Source organism: Taudactylus pleione, unplaced genomic scaffold (assembly GCF_031769625.1).
Source record: "Taudactylus pleione unplaced genomic scaffold, aTauple2 ptg000256l, whole genome shotgun sequence".
NCBI classification, from domain to species: Eukaryota; Metazoa; Chordata; class Amphibia; order Anura; family Myobatrachidae; genus Taudactylus; species Taudactylus pleione.
In genome coordinates, this window is record NW_028284658.1 from 9,077,550 (window position 1) to 9,093,579 (window position 16,030).

The following is a 16,030-nucleotide window of genomic DNA, read 5'->3' on the forward strand; positions in this document are numbered from 1 at the left end:
GAAAGCCTGATTCATTACGGATCACTATTGCGATCGGAGCTGCGACTACGCATGCAGGTCTGCTGCGAAAATATACTAATGACTGCAATCGCAAAGCTATTATAGAGACGCCCAAAGCCAGCATAGAGACGCCCACTACCGCTTGTGCACATCCGTAATCCCTCGCAGTCCTGCTTTCATATCAGTAACATAGAGTAACATCGGCCCCTCGTGCACAATTACAACAGATCTGACCATACTGTGAAATTGCTTATCTTGTTGCTAGCAGTGAGTACACAAGCTGCGTATGCCGTCGCAGTGGCTAGTTTATGTATGACCATGTAACGGTGTTCAAACGGACAGGCATGCCTGCGTTTCTCCAACCACTCCACCATCACCACCCCCAAACACGTCCCGTCACTCACTCTGCGATGTTTTTGTATCCGCGTAGGTGAACGCAGAGCGATCACAGTACTAACTCACGCACGCGCACTGTGATGTATGCGCAGTACGCAACAATCTGCTGTCTGCGTACGCTATCACAATATCGATCCATTCTGAATTAGGTCCAGAGTCGCAGTAGTGATTGAGACGCACAGTCACAGAAATGTATTGGGCATTGCTGGGAGGCGAGTGTGAGGTTAATCAAATGCATGGAGATGCACTGTCTTATGCGCGTGTTATGGTAGGTTGCAAACTGCGCGTACATTGGAGGCTATACTCTGACAGAGAATCTGCACCTAACAAGGGGCAGGTGCAAGCTTTGATGGTGCATCCGATATTGGTGCTGAAAAATGCACTAGGCTGGATTGTTGTGTCTAAAGACATTAAAAGAGTGTGTCTCAGTCGTTGCACATTGAGACGCATGCTTGTACACAAGGGCAAGGGCTTTTACCAGCATCTATATAAAGCCGTAGACGCGACTACAGCAAAAGATACTTAAGTGGTTTCAGCAGCGTGCAACTCAGAATAAGCCTCTTAAGCTCTGTCTGTCTGCTCACCCTCCTCCTGCCTGCTCACCGTACATACTTACCCTGTTCTACCCACTTACCCTCATCATCCTTGCTCACTCTACGCACTTACCTGCTTCAACCAGCTCACCCTAGGCACTTACTGTCTTCCTGCCTTTTCACCCATCGTACTTACCATCTTCCTCCCTGCTCCCCTTGGGCACTTACACTATTCTTGCTTGCTCACCCTACACTCTTACCCTCTTCCTTCCTGCTCACAATAGGCACTTACACTATTCTTGACTGCTCAACCTATGAATTTACCAAATGACAGACTGCTCCCACTATGCACTTAGCCTCATGGTACAACTTTACACTTCTTTAAGTCTGTTCACATTTACCTAATCTCTGCTAATCAACCTACGCACTTACCGTGTTCCTGATTGCTCACACTATGCACTTACTCTCTTCCTGACTGCCCACACTATGCACTTACCCTCTTCCTGACTGCCCACGCTATGCACTTGCCCATTTCCTGACTGCCCACACTGTGCACTTTCCCTCTTCCTGACTGCCCACGCTATGCACTTGCCCATTTCCTGACTGCCCACACTGTGCACTTTCCCTCTTCCTGACTGCCCACGCTATGCACTTACTCTTCTTTCAGTCTGTTCACACTGCACACGTAACCAATCACTGCTGCTAACCCTATGCACTTATCCTCTTCCTGACTGCCCACACTATGCATTTATACTTTTCCTGCTGCTCACGCTATGCACTTACATTTTTCCTGACTGCTCACACTACACTTTCCTTCTTACAGTCTACTCAACCCACACACATTACCTATTCCTGTGGAGCACTTTTCCAATTTCTACTGCTCACTCTAAGGACCTCATTCAGAGTCGGTCGAAGCGGCCGCACGGTCGTATGGGAAAAGGGGCCGGATATGCAAATGATTCCCTCGCAAGTTGCGTCCCTAAGTTCGGATCGGTAGCTGACCGACCAAGGGGAGGAAGCGGTCGGAAGACAAAAAAATACGCCCCCTTCTCGTACGCATTACACGTCAACTCCGGGCATATAAGGATTAATCGAGACCATCGGGAACCATCGGAACTGGTCGTAGAGCTTAAGGTTGACCATACCCTCTCTTAAGCTCTACGATCATGTCAGTGTAAAAACCACCCATGTCACATTTGCCTTGACGCTACTTTGTTAATTATGCACTCCCATAATCCGTATGCACTCCCATAAAACGCCGTTCGCATAATGAGGCACGCCTGCGTTCGGATCTCCACCCCCCCGTTTTCAAGCACCTTCCCCTGTTACCACCCACAAACGCCTCCATCTGTAACTCAAACTACCGAGCTGGCTGTGTTCAAGGAGAGAGAAATTTCTGATCGTAGCGGCTAGTTTGCGCACGCGCATTGCGAACTTTACGCATGCGCAGTATAGCGAACATCGATGGCGTACGACCGTGCGGCCGCTTCGACCGACTCTGAATGAGGTCCTAAGATCTCTACAAATTTCTGCTGTTCCCTCTTTGTATTTACCCTCTTCCTGCTTCCTGCTTTACTAACTTACCCAATTTCTGCTGCTCACCCTATTCATTTACACTCGTCCTGCTTCTGTCTTTGGTAACTTACCCAATTTCTGCTGCTCACTCTATTCATTTACCCTCTTCCTGCTGCTAACCCTGGTAACATACCCAATTCCTGCTGCTTTCCCTATGCATGTACCCAGTTGCTGCTTACCATACCCTTTTTCTCTCCCTATGCACTTATCATCTTTCTGTTTCGCACCTACACACTTACCCAATTCTAGCTGCACATCCTACACACCTACCCACTTTCTGCTGACCTCCTGTTTTTTACTATTGACTGTGTTTCTATTGACTGTGTTTATCTGAACCTCTCCTTCTACTCTTTTATGTGTTTTACATTTTTGAGTGAAGGGATCCATACAACTGCAAAGTTTGTAACTTACAAATAAATAAGTGCATAATAGGATATGTTTATGAAAACTGTCTTGCAGGTTATTGGGCAGTAAAGGTTGCGTTCATTTTCTAAACTGTACTAAAACAACTGAGAAATGGAATCTGATTGGTTGCTATGGAAATTACCTCTTTTTTTACACTGTGGGTCTGATTCAGAGTCACATGCACATTGTCCGTATCTGCACTGCTCTTATATATCTGCTTGTGAAAGTAGCCATCATGACTATGAGCCAACCCTATACTTGTGCAAAAGATCCGTCTAAAATCAGCCATATAACTGAATTGCCCGCATATCCGTTTACACACCCACGACACACTTCATCCTACATGCAAGTGCCCAGTTGCCGCTAGTTACACCTCCTCAGCTGCAAGTGGAGATGCAGCTGACATGTGTACGACTCTGACTTGCCCATAGTTACTAAAACTAGCGTATGCAGGCCCCGATGCGTGCACAGTTGCTAAAAGTCATGAGCTCTGGCCCTGATTCAGAGCCGCTCGCTGCCACTGCCCGCACGCTGGGATTGTGGGCGTTTTTTTTTTATCTTCGGCCACTCGCAAAGCTGTGAGAGACCACCCACAGCTTGTGCGAACGGCCAGGAGACCATCACGATATTCGCGACCATCGACCTGGCGACGAGACCCTATGGTAGGGTCTAGGCTGCCGAAAGGCCGAGTGGACTTCCTGCTCTAATAGAGCAGGAAGTTCACTACTGACATTAGTAATGATGTCAGTAAGACCTCCCTACAAACGCCAGGCGTTCCTAAGGGAATACCTGCGTTTGTCCAGCCACCCCCCCTACCACCATCGACAGCCGCCCCATTTTGTTGCGAGCCCCGTAGCGACTGAACTTCAGTCGCTCGGTGGAGCTTGCGCACGCCCGACATGGCGCCTGTGCAGTGCCTAAACATTGGGCCGCTTGCGAGTGGCTCTGAATCAGGGCCTCTGTCCGGAACTCAGATATGTATGTGACCCTAAATCAGGCCCTGTGCATGCACTTGTATTATCTCTTTTTTTTCAGCCCGGTATTCTGGTTGGTGTTCCTGGAATGTTGAAGGGGCTAGCCAAAGCTCACAAGATGTATGGGAAGTAAGTACAGATGAGGGTCATTTCCCTTTAGTACTAGAACTGTACTGTACCTACATTTCATATTTCTGCTAGGACTGTAATATAATGAGTAAAATAAGTCCGCTGTTTCAGTTAGTGATCATGAGCAACATATCATCCAGGATTGACCATGGATAGGATGGTTATTAGCTCAGCTCACAAAGGATGTATGGTTTTAATAAGTGGAATTAATACAGTTAGGGCACTTGATAACATCTGTTAATTACTATGATAACTTGTTATAGAATACAACCACTAGATCAATAGATAATAATTGTTTTTTTTTAATTTACTGATGCAGAGGAATAATCAGGTTGGATTACGTATGTATCTTTCCGCTATTCCTTTAAACCAGCCCCCTAGGAGGGCATACACAAGCTATGGTCTGGCAATTATATTAGTACTGTTGACATGCTGGCTGATTTTACTTGGACTAATTCATGCTAATTAGGGGGTTATTCAATTTGGGAGCGAAAAGTCCATGCAGGACTTTTCGCTCCACATCAGAGCTTTTCCTGGGATAAAGTATTGGGTGCGCGCCTGCTTTATCCCCGTATTGAATTAGGAAGCTGCGAAAACGGGAGCCTGCGGAAAGGTAAGTATCGCTAAAAATTTGGGAATTTTCGGGTTTTGTTCCTAGGACCCCCCTAAAGATGTCCAGACATGGGGGTTCACTCTGGGTACCCCTGTTTAGCCCTGCAGAATGTGTTCTGCATTTTTAAATATCCGCGGCAGGTGTTTTTTCCCGACATTAGAACAAGTGATGCAGAAGAGCACTTAGGTTTATTATTTCTTTTTTTTAAGTGGTCCCATCAAATTTGGGCTACATGAAAATGGGTACTAGCATATTTTTAAGTCCCTAAACTAATTTTTAAAAAATTCTGCATAAATGCACCTGCCGCTAATAGCCTATTCTAGAAAACACTTGCCACAACTGACAGAATACCCCTGAACCTATTGGACTATTTTTAAACACTGTTCCCCTGTTTATTTATTTTTGCCCCAAAATGTAATAATTTTTTTGGGGTATCCCTGTTTTTTTATTTTTTACTTTTTTTGACACAGTTCATTTTTAGGGGCTATTCCCAGGGGTGCAAGCTATTTTTTTTAAGCCTGCACCCCTTAACTCCAATTCTGCACTTTTTTTTTCACAATGTAAAACATGGTGAAAAGTTATCCCCGTTTTTTTTCAAAGACTTTTCGAAGCTGCGAAAAGTCTTTGAAATGGAATACGGGGATAATTGAAATAGGCGAAAATGACGTCATCATAATTTATCGCCGATTCTGACTTTTCGCAGCCTAATTGAATACCCCCCTTAGTGTCACTGTGCCTGAGACTTGATAGGAACAAGCCCATCTGCACCAGACTATATTTATCATTATCCTTTACACAATGTTGTTGTTTTTTTTTCCTCTAAGACTAACTTGGTTGGATGTTATTTCAAAAGTGGAAGACATTGCCAGTGGTGGATTCAATACAACACATGACTTGGGTAAGGCACTTTGCTATTAGGGGTTTGCAGAAGAAATGTGCATTATTTATAGCTTACCCTGTCCCTTGATTATCATGGCCCAGTTGCCCATCCTTGCTATTTGTGACATATGAGTGTAAAAGGGTTTATCAAAGCAAAACTACCTTGGGGTATATGTAATAGCCTGCAGGTTGTCGGTAGCTGGAAAATATTATAGATTTTATGTGTAGAGTTAAAGCAACAATAATTTAAAAGACAAAAACTACCTGTTTTTGCCTTTTAAATTACTGCCACTTTCAATCTATATGTAAGATCTACAACATTTTCCAGCAGCCGGCAAATCACATGCTATTACATATATCATCCCCTGGTCTGTCTAAAATGCTTAAACCTCCCAATAGTCTATCTCACATCACTATTAAAAAACACTGCAATCAGTGTGATCTACGTCAAGAACTAGCAGTGTTATGAAGCATACATTTACTCCCCTGACATATGCATTATACAATCACAATACAGTGTAATCATAAGCTTATGCCACACATCAACTTCATGCTTGAATGTAGCATAACAAAAAACAAGACTTTTTGACACATATTTATTTGTGAACACAAAGTGTTATTAAATGTGATTTATTATTACAAGAAATTGAAGCAAAGATTATATCTAAAATTCATAAAAAAATATAATTTGCAAAACAGGTTTTAAAATACAACAGAAATTGACTCATAATTCCTGGAATAACCAATGGGCTGAGGAGGGGCTAGTAGATTTCTCAGCAGCAGGTTGATCCCACAAAGAATTGTGGAATTGGCACTTAGTTATTTAATTTAATTGTTTTTGTTCCCTCCCTCTATGACGCAGAAGCAGGTTGGTCCTTAGATTGATCAGTCTGACTGTGACAGGACTACGGCATGGCCTAAAACTCCTATTTGTTCATATATACAAAATACACAATAACTGTCTTCAACAGCATAATAGAACTATTTCTATGTGCTAATGCACTGCTTTACTACTATTATCAAAAATATAACTAATTAATTTTAAGGACCAATGATGTTATCAGTGGTGTCATTAGGGTGGGTATCACCCAGTGCACCTACTTACCTGCTCTCACCCCCAGTCCTGGACTTCTTGCGCATGCCGAAGACATGTGCTTGCAAAAGCAATGTGACCTCGGTCTGCAAAGCCAGTCCCCCTGATGTATGCCATATTAGGGGCATAACCTCGTGTCGCGCCCCCATTTGTGGTATGCTGGGGGCTTGCCCAGCGCTCTGGGAACTTCTGGGCAGCCTGATCTCACTCCTGCTCGGTGGTACCATCCAAGGGGGTGACACTAAAAAGAGCAGCTCTGCTATTTTGGTGTCACCCCCTCGGATGGTGTCACCTGGTGCAGCCTGCACCCCTCTAGTGATGCCACTGAATGCTATATTATCTCTAGACCTTCATGATGTTACAACTGGTACATTTTTGATCAAGTACAATTATCAGATTATGCAGCTACACAAAGGCCTTCACAAACCCGAATATATATATCATTATTATTTTGATCAGTTACATGTCTCATAAACAATATCTGTTGAGATTTGATTAGCCCAAAGTCTTGTACATTAACCAGAGATTTGTACAACATTGGCATGTCCAAGAGCGCTCATAAACTCTGCTTGACTGCTCCCCAATCTGATAAAAAGAAATCAAAACATGGCAAGAGAATACAAAAAGAGATTTTGCACATAGTAATGATGCCCATACAGTAATTGGGCCCATGTTTTGTCGGGGAAACTGGGAAAACCTCAATCCTACGATCCCAACTAAAAAATTATCTGGATCAGTGAGTCTGGGATTTTTACCATGCCGGTTTTCCCCGATCTACCAATGGATCGCTGAACATCGTTGGCCACCAATCAGCAGATCGAATCGTGGATTGGATCAGCACAACGGGTAATCGGGGCCGGAGAAGAAAGGCACGCATAACTTTCGTAGAGGTATGGCCCGATATGCTTTCCCTGGTAAGGTGTGCTGTGACAACAACTCTTTTCACAACATGAACAGGCTTGTACTCAAGTAGGACATCCCCATCCCTGTTTGGGGCATGACCTCAGTGCAGCATAGGTTATTCTGGTTAGTATGTGCCAAGCTATATATACCCTTTTAAGTGGCGTAACTAGGGCGTGTGGAGCGGGGCACATGCTCTGGGTGCTGTCTGACGCAGCGGGGGAAAGGGGCTACCCATAGTGCCGAGCAGGAGGAGCGGACGGCGGCAGGCGCAGGAGCCTGGATTCTGGTTAGTATGGTTTTGTGTTTTATATGTTTTATGTGTAAGGGGCACTGCATAAGGGGCACTACTGTGGGCACTGCATAAGGGGTACTACTGGGGGCATTGCATAAGGGGCACTACTGGGGCACTGCTTAAGGGGGCACTAATACTGGGGGCACTGCATAAGGAACACTACTGGGGCACTGCATTAGGGGCACTACTACAGGGGGCACTGCATAAGGGGCACTACTACTGGGGGCACTGTATAAGGGGCACTACTGGGGGCACTGCATAAGGGACACTACTGGGGGCACTGCATAAAGGGCACTGCTGAGGGCACTACATAAGGGGCACTACTACTGGGGGCACTGCATAAGGGGCATTACTACAGGGGGAACTACTACTGGGGGCACTGCATTAGGGGCACTTCTACTGGGGGCACTTCATAAGGGGCACTATTACTGGGGGCACTGCATAAAGGGCACTACTACTGGGGGCACTGCATAAGGGGCACTACTACTGGGGCACTGCATAAAGGGCACTACTACTGGGGGCACTGTATAAGGGGCACTACCACAGGGGGCATTGTGTAAGGGGCACTTCTACTGGGGGAAGTGCATAAGGGGCACTACTACTGGGGGCATTAAGGTGCATATGGAATGGAAAGGAATGCTCCCAGAGTGACGAGAAACGGTTGACTTGTCCCCATCTTTCAGTGGCCACGCCCCTTGCACAGTTGGGGGGGGGCGCCATTTTTCATCTTGCCCTGGGCGCCAAAGACTCTAGTTACGCCACTGACCCTTTACCTAACTCTCCTCATTGTTATAGATAGAACTGCAGACATTTTTGTGTATCTGGAATTTTTAATTACAGTGAGGTTATTTACTGCCACTACTCGAAACAGGCTGTATCATATGTGCAATATTGAATGTGTTTCTCATCTTGAGGCTCATAGACAACATTACGTTGTGTATATGCAATATTTTAACAAATTGATTCAACTTTTAATTTTTTATTTAGAAAATGACTTGAAATAAATGTAACCTTTATCTGCATGTATAATATGTAGAAATAAAACAGTATTTTTTTTGTACAATGAATTAAGGGGAAAATCAGATTGTTGGTGCTTTAATTCCAAGAGACTATGTAGTTTAGTATTTAATAGCACACTTGTCAAACATGGGTGTGCTTCCAGTAATGACCTGGAATTGCCCTATAAATATATCCTATATATGTACATCATCGCAATGTCCGTCTGGCCTATTATGGTACCTGCAACATGACTAGATTTACTGCACACCTCTATGGGCTGCCAGGAAAATCTAGCGATGTTGCTGGGTTTAATGTGCCAATCCAGAATGGTACATGGCGGCCATCGCATCTAATTGAATTGCCCCTTAAAGCTTTATTTATGCACATGTGCTGGAAAAGTGGGTAAATCCACATGAAAGCTAACATTATGGTGTGAGAAACAGTTTGTGCCACTTTGTACAATTTTAAATGCGACGTAAACATTGCAGTGGTAGGGATAGCACCATTGATTTTTTTTTTACCTATTTTTAAAGCGCTTTTCATGAATGTATTAACGTGTGGAAAGTGCAAAAAAAGCAGTCAGGTAAGAATGAGTTTGATATTATCAATGGATTTCCAGAATTATTTTAACTAATCCCTATTTAAATGGTAGGGAGGCATTCAACTGCTAATTTTTCTCTATTATGCCAGCTAAGGCCGTCAGTGACTTGAAGGAAGATGGTCTGTCAATCAGTTTTCAAGAGATCTTCTTCCCACATGGACTGCCTTTGACACCAGGGACGTTTGTCAGAAGGCTAGACCTGGCAGCCATTTTGCATGAAGTAGCAGCAAGAGGGGTGGATGCATTCTACACTAGCAACTTGACACGGGAAATGGTTGCTGAGGTGAGATAAAATGGCTGTGCCACATTTGCATTATGAGTTACATTTAGAAATGCTATTCTTGCCTGAGACCAATTACATCCATCTCAAGTTATGCTAACATCTGTATAGCCTGTTTACTCACTTCTTACAATCACTCTGGAGCTGTATAGTGCCTGATGAACAGGCATTTCCTCTCCGAGGTCTTCTGCCACAATAGAGATACTCACCTTCCAGTGGCCAATAGTTTGCTTTATTACATGGCATCTATACTCTGACTTAACAGGGTGCCAGGCTGTAATTATCTGGACAAGATGAGACTTCACATGGCTTGCTCAATCAGCCTGCAACCATGCCCAGTTTCAAAATTCACCAGGCTCTATGACCTGGGAGTTATATGAAGTATTGGCCATGGCAAGGTGAGTATTCCCAGGAAGTTGAAAAGTTATCAGAGACTGGAGTGTCCCTTTCTATACATTAGCTATAATAAACATCCATCCCCTTTTTTTTTTATTTGTAACATTTTATGTTTTTACATCATGGAATCAAAATTGGTTAATTCAGAAACTTATACCACTTATCTAATTACTCTGTAGCTTAAAAATAACTGCAACTCTAATGTTAATTGTTATTGATTACAATAAAGAACATACAATAATTGATGTTAGGATACACATAAATAAAACCTGGTGCAATGTGTTATCTTCAATGGTCACATAGGGCCCAGTTCAGAGATGTACGCAAACCCCATGGAAAAAATTACCCCATCTATCCAAAAATCTCTTGCCGAATTAATTGCGTCAATCCCATGCTCTCCTCTCTTCACCCACCAACCCTTAGTTGTCTCTTTACTATTACTGAGGATGAGGTACTCACACTCCTCTGTAATGTTTCCCGTCAGCTTGTGGCATTATCCCTATTCCCTCTCAACTTCTCCATTCCCTCATCCACCCAATTCTTTCCTTCACCGTATCCATCTTTTACACTCATCCCTCTTCATTGGCATTCCCTCTTCCAGCTTTAGATTCACTCTTTAACAAACCATCCTTTGACCCCACCTCTCTCTCCAACCCTTGTGCCATTTCTGTCCTTCTATTTGCTTCCAATACTTGAGTGGCTTGTCTACAAGTGCCTGACCTGCTTCTCTCCACACTCTCTGAATGATCGCTGTGTGCAGTGTTTTTTCTACAGCAAATGTCAAATACAGTGTACAACAATGTGCAGTAAATATATATTTTGTAACTATTGAGAGACATAAAATAAATTGGCATTTAAATGGTCAGACACGTCTGCGTTTGCCTAGCCACCTACTGTTACCTCCCACAAATGCTGACTACCTGTCACTCACTTTGCGAATGGATCCTCTATATGGGCGTAATTGCAAAATAATCGATGTTAAGGATACTGCCTTTGAACCTCTATATACCCCTGCCTATACCTTCTAATATCCTACCTATAAACCTCTTAAGGATGACGCTAATTTGCGTACGCAGTCATACAGTAAATAAAGACTCCAGACCTAGAATCTGTGGTTCCAAAGCACAAAGTATTATTCAAGTAAAAGTACAGCAGTTACACGCTATGATTCTCATATAATCTTAGTGCAAAGAGATTATACAGACCCAAGTACAATTATACATACGCAGCGCTCTCTGGTCCAAATGTTAGGCATCAGCAAGAAACCCCTCGTCAATCAGCATTCAGCACAAAGACTAGGAACCCAGGGTCAGCACACATATTTATACCCCCCGGAAATAAACAACACAATAGAGAAGTTTGTTGCTAATACCATTGGTCCTAAAGGAGAGGGCATATGTTACAAGGCATTTAACAGGTTGATTCAAATAGACACAACCCAGCCTCTAACAACTGGGGGTCTCTGGTTTCCTGCCTCATGCAACATCCTAACAGTTATTCATTTTTTGTTGCTTGAAGTCTCTGTGGTCCATAGGTTGAGAATGCATGATGCGATCTCCACACCGATGGTACCGGAATACTGTTGAAAGAGTACGCATCAGAACAATACCAATCACGGCTTACTTATCATGTATAAAACCTTAGTTACCAAATAATCTTTATTTTACAGCATTTATGCTAAATGAACAAACTTAAATCTTATACGTTAAAGCTTATTAAACCTTTTATGTGAATATGTAATGTGTAAGTATGCGGGGTGTGATGTAAAGACGTTAGTTAACTTGGGGCAGATGCATGCGCATGAAGCTAATAAACAGCGTTTTCATACAGGATCTAATGCATTCGCTAATATGCGACTAGTTAACAGCGCAATTGTGCGTATTAATGTGTGTATGAGAAATGGTGCACTTAAATCTCACTTAAACTAAGTGAACACCTAGCAGTGTGGAATGCTGAGCCTTATAGTTCCATGACTGGCTCATGCCCCAGCAGCCCCCACCCTTTTCAGGCTCCGAAATACTGGTCTTTGTTCTCCCAGGGCCTGTGTGAATGCAAATTAGCACAGCTACAAGACCTGTCTCTGAGTGGGGACATAAAACTATTATACGCACACCGCGGATCTTGGAAGATCATGTGAAAGGTGTAGGATACACCAGTCCTATAAAGGCAGTCTTGAAGGGGAATTGAGACTTTACATTATCTGAGGTGTTTTTAAAAATAACATTTCAATAATACATTCTATGCATGTCTAAATATAATACATTAAATGATGGTATTTCCTAGTTCAGGGTTGTAATGCAGTTCTGTATTTACCTCGGTATTCATACTGACCACCATCATAATTTCGTTCTTTCTTTTTACTCTATTTTTACATTTTACACACTTTTACAATACAATAGGAACACACCGGACACATATGCCAATTATTAAGATGACAGTCAGTATAAGGATTAAGAATTTGCCGATGCTGGCGATCACTTCCTGGACCCATTCCCCTAGATCTGAGAACCATTTCACTGGGTTCAGCCATGAAACCCATCCTTCTATCTTCTCCCCTACTTCAGCCACTGAAGCATTATGGTTCTTACGAAATTCCCATTTTAGCTGCAGAATTTCATCCATCTTCCAGTCTATCACTTCCTTAGGGTCGCTGGTATCATTGGTGACATAGGTGCAACATTTTAATCCAAATTGGGTGGCCAACGTTACGCAATACCCTCCAGTAACAGCAGTTAAATAATTTAACACTAGCCTGTGTTGCACCAGTTCTTTCTTGTACCCTTGCAATTCTCTCCCTGTATACCTGAATGTGTCATCGTACATCTCGGTGATATTATCTATCAATTTAGCAAGTTCCTGAATATATTTAAAGTTTAATGTACCCTGAGCAATCCTGGTGAAATCCAATGCAACTAAAACTTGAAAGCCAGTTGTCTCACTAATTAACTGAGTGGCTTTGTGCACGTCACCAGGTATCATATTTCGTTTGCCTCTGTGTTCATATTGTGTGTGAAGATATGGTGACGGTGTGTTTTTATGTATACCAAGAATTTCAGCATGTGTGAGGGTCATAACTTCTGGGACTAATCTTCCCAGGTAACACAAACCTTCGGAACTCGGGGAGAGCCACTTATACGCTTTTCTTCCACATATAAAATATACATTATCAGGGAGAACATAAGGAATGGTATGCATCATTATCATTAAGCACATTTCCCTTGCAAACAATCCTATTTCTGGGTCTTCCATCTGGTACATGCAAGTTTCTGGCTGTATTATTTTAGCACAATAACCATCTGGCACCTTACCAATAATTTCTTTGGTGGAACTCAATGTATACCGATACCTAAAATGTTTCCCACTAGATTTAATTGAGCGTAACAGATCATGGTTTATGGACTCATTGGGCCTGATTCAGACCCACTCGCGAGCGGCTGTCCGCTCGCAAGTGGGTCGATGTTATGCACTGAGCATGCGCACGACGGAGGGAGCTCCGTCGTGCGCATGCGCCAGACGCGACGAGCGAAGGAAAGTCCTTCGCTCGTTGTGTCCGATCAAAGGGGGCGTGCTGTCAATGTTGATTGACAGCACGCCCCCTTTGGTGGGCGTGCCGGGGGCGTGCCTCCCTGACGGGGGCGTTCCCACGGGAACGCCTCCCGTCAGAAGCCAGCCCACTGACATCACTAGTGATGTCAGTGGGAGTGATTTTGGCTCTGATAGAGCCAAAATCACTCCGAAGCTTGCGGTTGAAAACCTCAACCGCAGGCTCCGGCTCGCAATTTCGATGGTCACGATGGTCTCGACCATCGCGGCCATCACAAAGCACGCTCGTATAGCCTGTGGGTGGTGACCCACAGCTATACGAGCGTCCAGGAGGACGCTCCATGAAAATGGAGCCCGGCCCTCATTCAGAGCGTGCGCTCTGCTCAGAGCGTACGGCTCTGAATGAGGGCCTTTATCAGCTCTTTGTGAGAAGGTCATCGTCTGATTATTCCCTGTCACTTCACAACTCCCGGGTTTATTGGGGTTGGTTATGTTTAAACACAAAAGTGATCTATCTACTTGGAATTGATAGAGTTTGAAATGAGGTGGTTTGGATGAGAGGAATTTTCCATCAAATGTTTTCCCTTTCTGTAAATCTAAAATTTCCGTGATATTCAGCGGAAATGGCACCAACCCTATGTTGGCTGTCCCTGTGGCACATGTGAACACACCCAGCAATCAGTTTGATTTAACACTTTGCCTACCATGCTATGATACTCCTCTAAAGGATACCCACCCCAGTACGGGTTATATTTAGGTTGGCACCGTTGGATACAGTTCTCATCAACTAGGGACCCACAAAGCTCACAAATACAGGAATCTTCAGACAATAAACCTCCACACCGTCCCCGAGTATGCGGAATGACAGCTCTCTTAACAATAACAGTACTAAGATTGGTCAGACACTCCCCTGATTGGCATTGCACTCCTCCTGACTCCACTCCATCAGCACTGCCATCAGCTCCCATTTCCTCAATCGGTCTCCCATCACAGAAACTGGATATTCCCGAACCGACCAGGATGGTGAACACTCTAAAAGAGAATATGAAAATGAACACAGCAGGCCCGTCCATTGTCACAACAAGACCTGCAAATTTCTCTTAGTTCAGGTATCTCACTACGACCATTTCAATCCTCCCGGAACAAGCTCGCGATCGACAGGTCCACGCTATCAGCCTTGTCTCCGACTTGTTTCTCCACTGGTTGATTGACCTTTTTGCAGTGAGTGGAATGGATCCAGGTATCTCTCTCAGCCACCTTCAAAGATGTAGTACTTGTCAGCAGCACCTGGTACAGACCTTCCCACCGATCAGTCAAACAACCTGAACGCAAGAAATTTCTGATCATAACATATTCTCCTGGTTCAACATTATGACAGTTAGTTTCAGGCATATCATGGGACAACAATTTCAGTTTCTGCTGCTGTTGCTTTAACTGCTTACTCATTGATATAAGATACTTTACAGTTACCTTGTTGTTACCCTTCAAGTCTTCCTGTGGATTTATAATCAAATGAGGTTATCTACCGAACAGTATTTCAAATGGGGACAGATTTAGAGGGGGTCTAGGAGTGGTCCTTATGCTATGTAGGACCAAAGGTAACGCTTCTGGCCATCCTAGTCCAGTCTCTGCCATGATTTTGCTTAATTTATTTTTAATAGTCCCGTTCATCCTCTCTACCTTGGCACTGGCTTGCGGTCGATAGGGGGTGTGAAGTCGGCTATTAATACCCATCAGCTTACACATATTTTGAAAAACATCACCTGTGAAATGAGTACCCCTGTCACTCTCAATGATTTTAGGGATACCGTACCTGCATACAAATTCCTGAACTATTTTCTTGGCAGTAAACGCAGCAGTATTAGTGGCCGCTGGGTAGGCCTCAACCCAATTAGAAAATACATCAGTGCACACTAATACATACTTAAGATTCCTGCAGGGTGGTAATTGGATGAAATCAATTTGTATCACCTGGAAAGGTCCATCAGTCGGTGGAATGTGGGACGGTTCGGTAGGGATTGCTTTCCCTATGTTCTTCCTCAAGCAGGTCAGACAGGACATTGCTATCTTTTCTGCTTGTGAAGAAAAACCTGGTGCAGAACCAGTATGCTCTCACCAACTTGCACATACCTTGTTTTCCCAGATGAGTCAGACCATGTACTGCCTCAGCCAGGGTGGGGTAATATGCCTTGGGGGCTACTGGTTTACCTTGTCCGTCCCTCCAGAGCCCGGAGGACTCTTGCCCACATCCCTTGGACTTCCAAATGGACTTTTCCTGAATTGAACACAAATTTTGCATCTCAATTAATTTCAGCATATCAATTGTTTGGAAAGACATAATTTTTTCAGTGGGAGAAAACATTTTTAACCCTACTGCCCATTTTGCAGCTTGATTGCTCTGTTGTTGCCCAGTGACACC

At 43.8% G+C, this 16,030-nt stretch overlaps 1 protein-coding gene across 1 annotated transcript in view; it reads left to right on the top strand.

Annotated features, from left to right (window-relative positions):
• The window catches only part of GGT7 (gamma-glutamyltransferase 7), a 74,314-nt gene that overhangs the window by 20,400 nt on the left and 37,884 nt on the right, over positions 1-16,030 (top strand). The window contains exons 5-7 of the mRNA XM_088480632.1: positions 3,945-4,012; positions 5,450-5,523; positions 9,482-9,675. Of these exons, the coding sequence (XP_088336758.1) occupies positions 3,945-4,012; positions 5,450-5,523; positions 9,482-9,675 (336 nt within the window). The remainder of the gene's footprint in view (positions 1-3,944; positions 4,013-5,449; positions 5,524-9,481; positions 9,676-16,030) is intronic.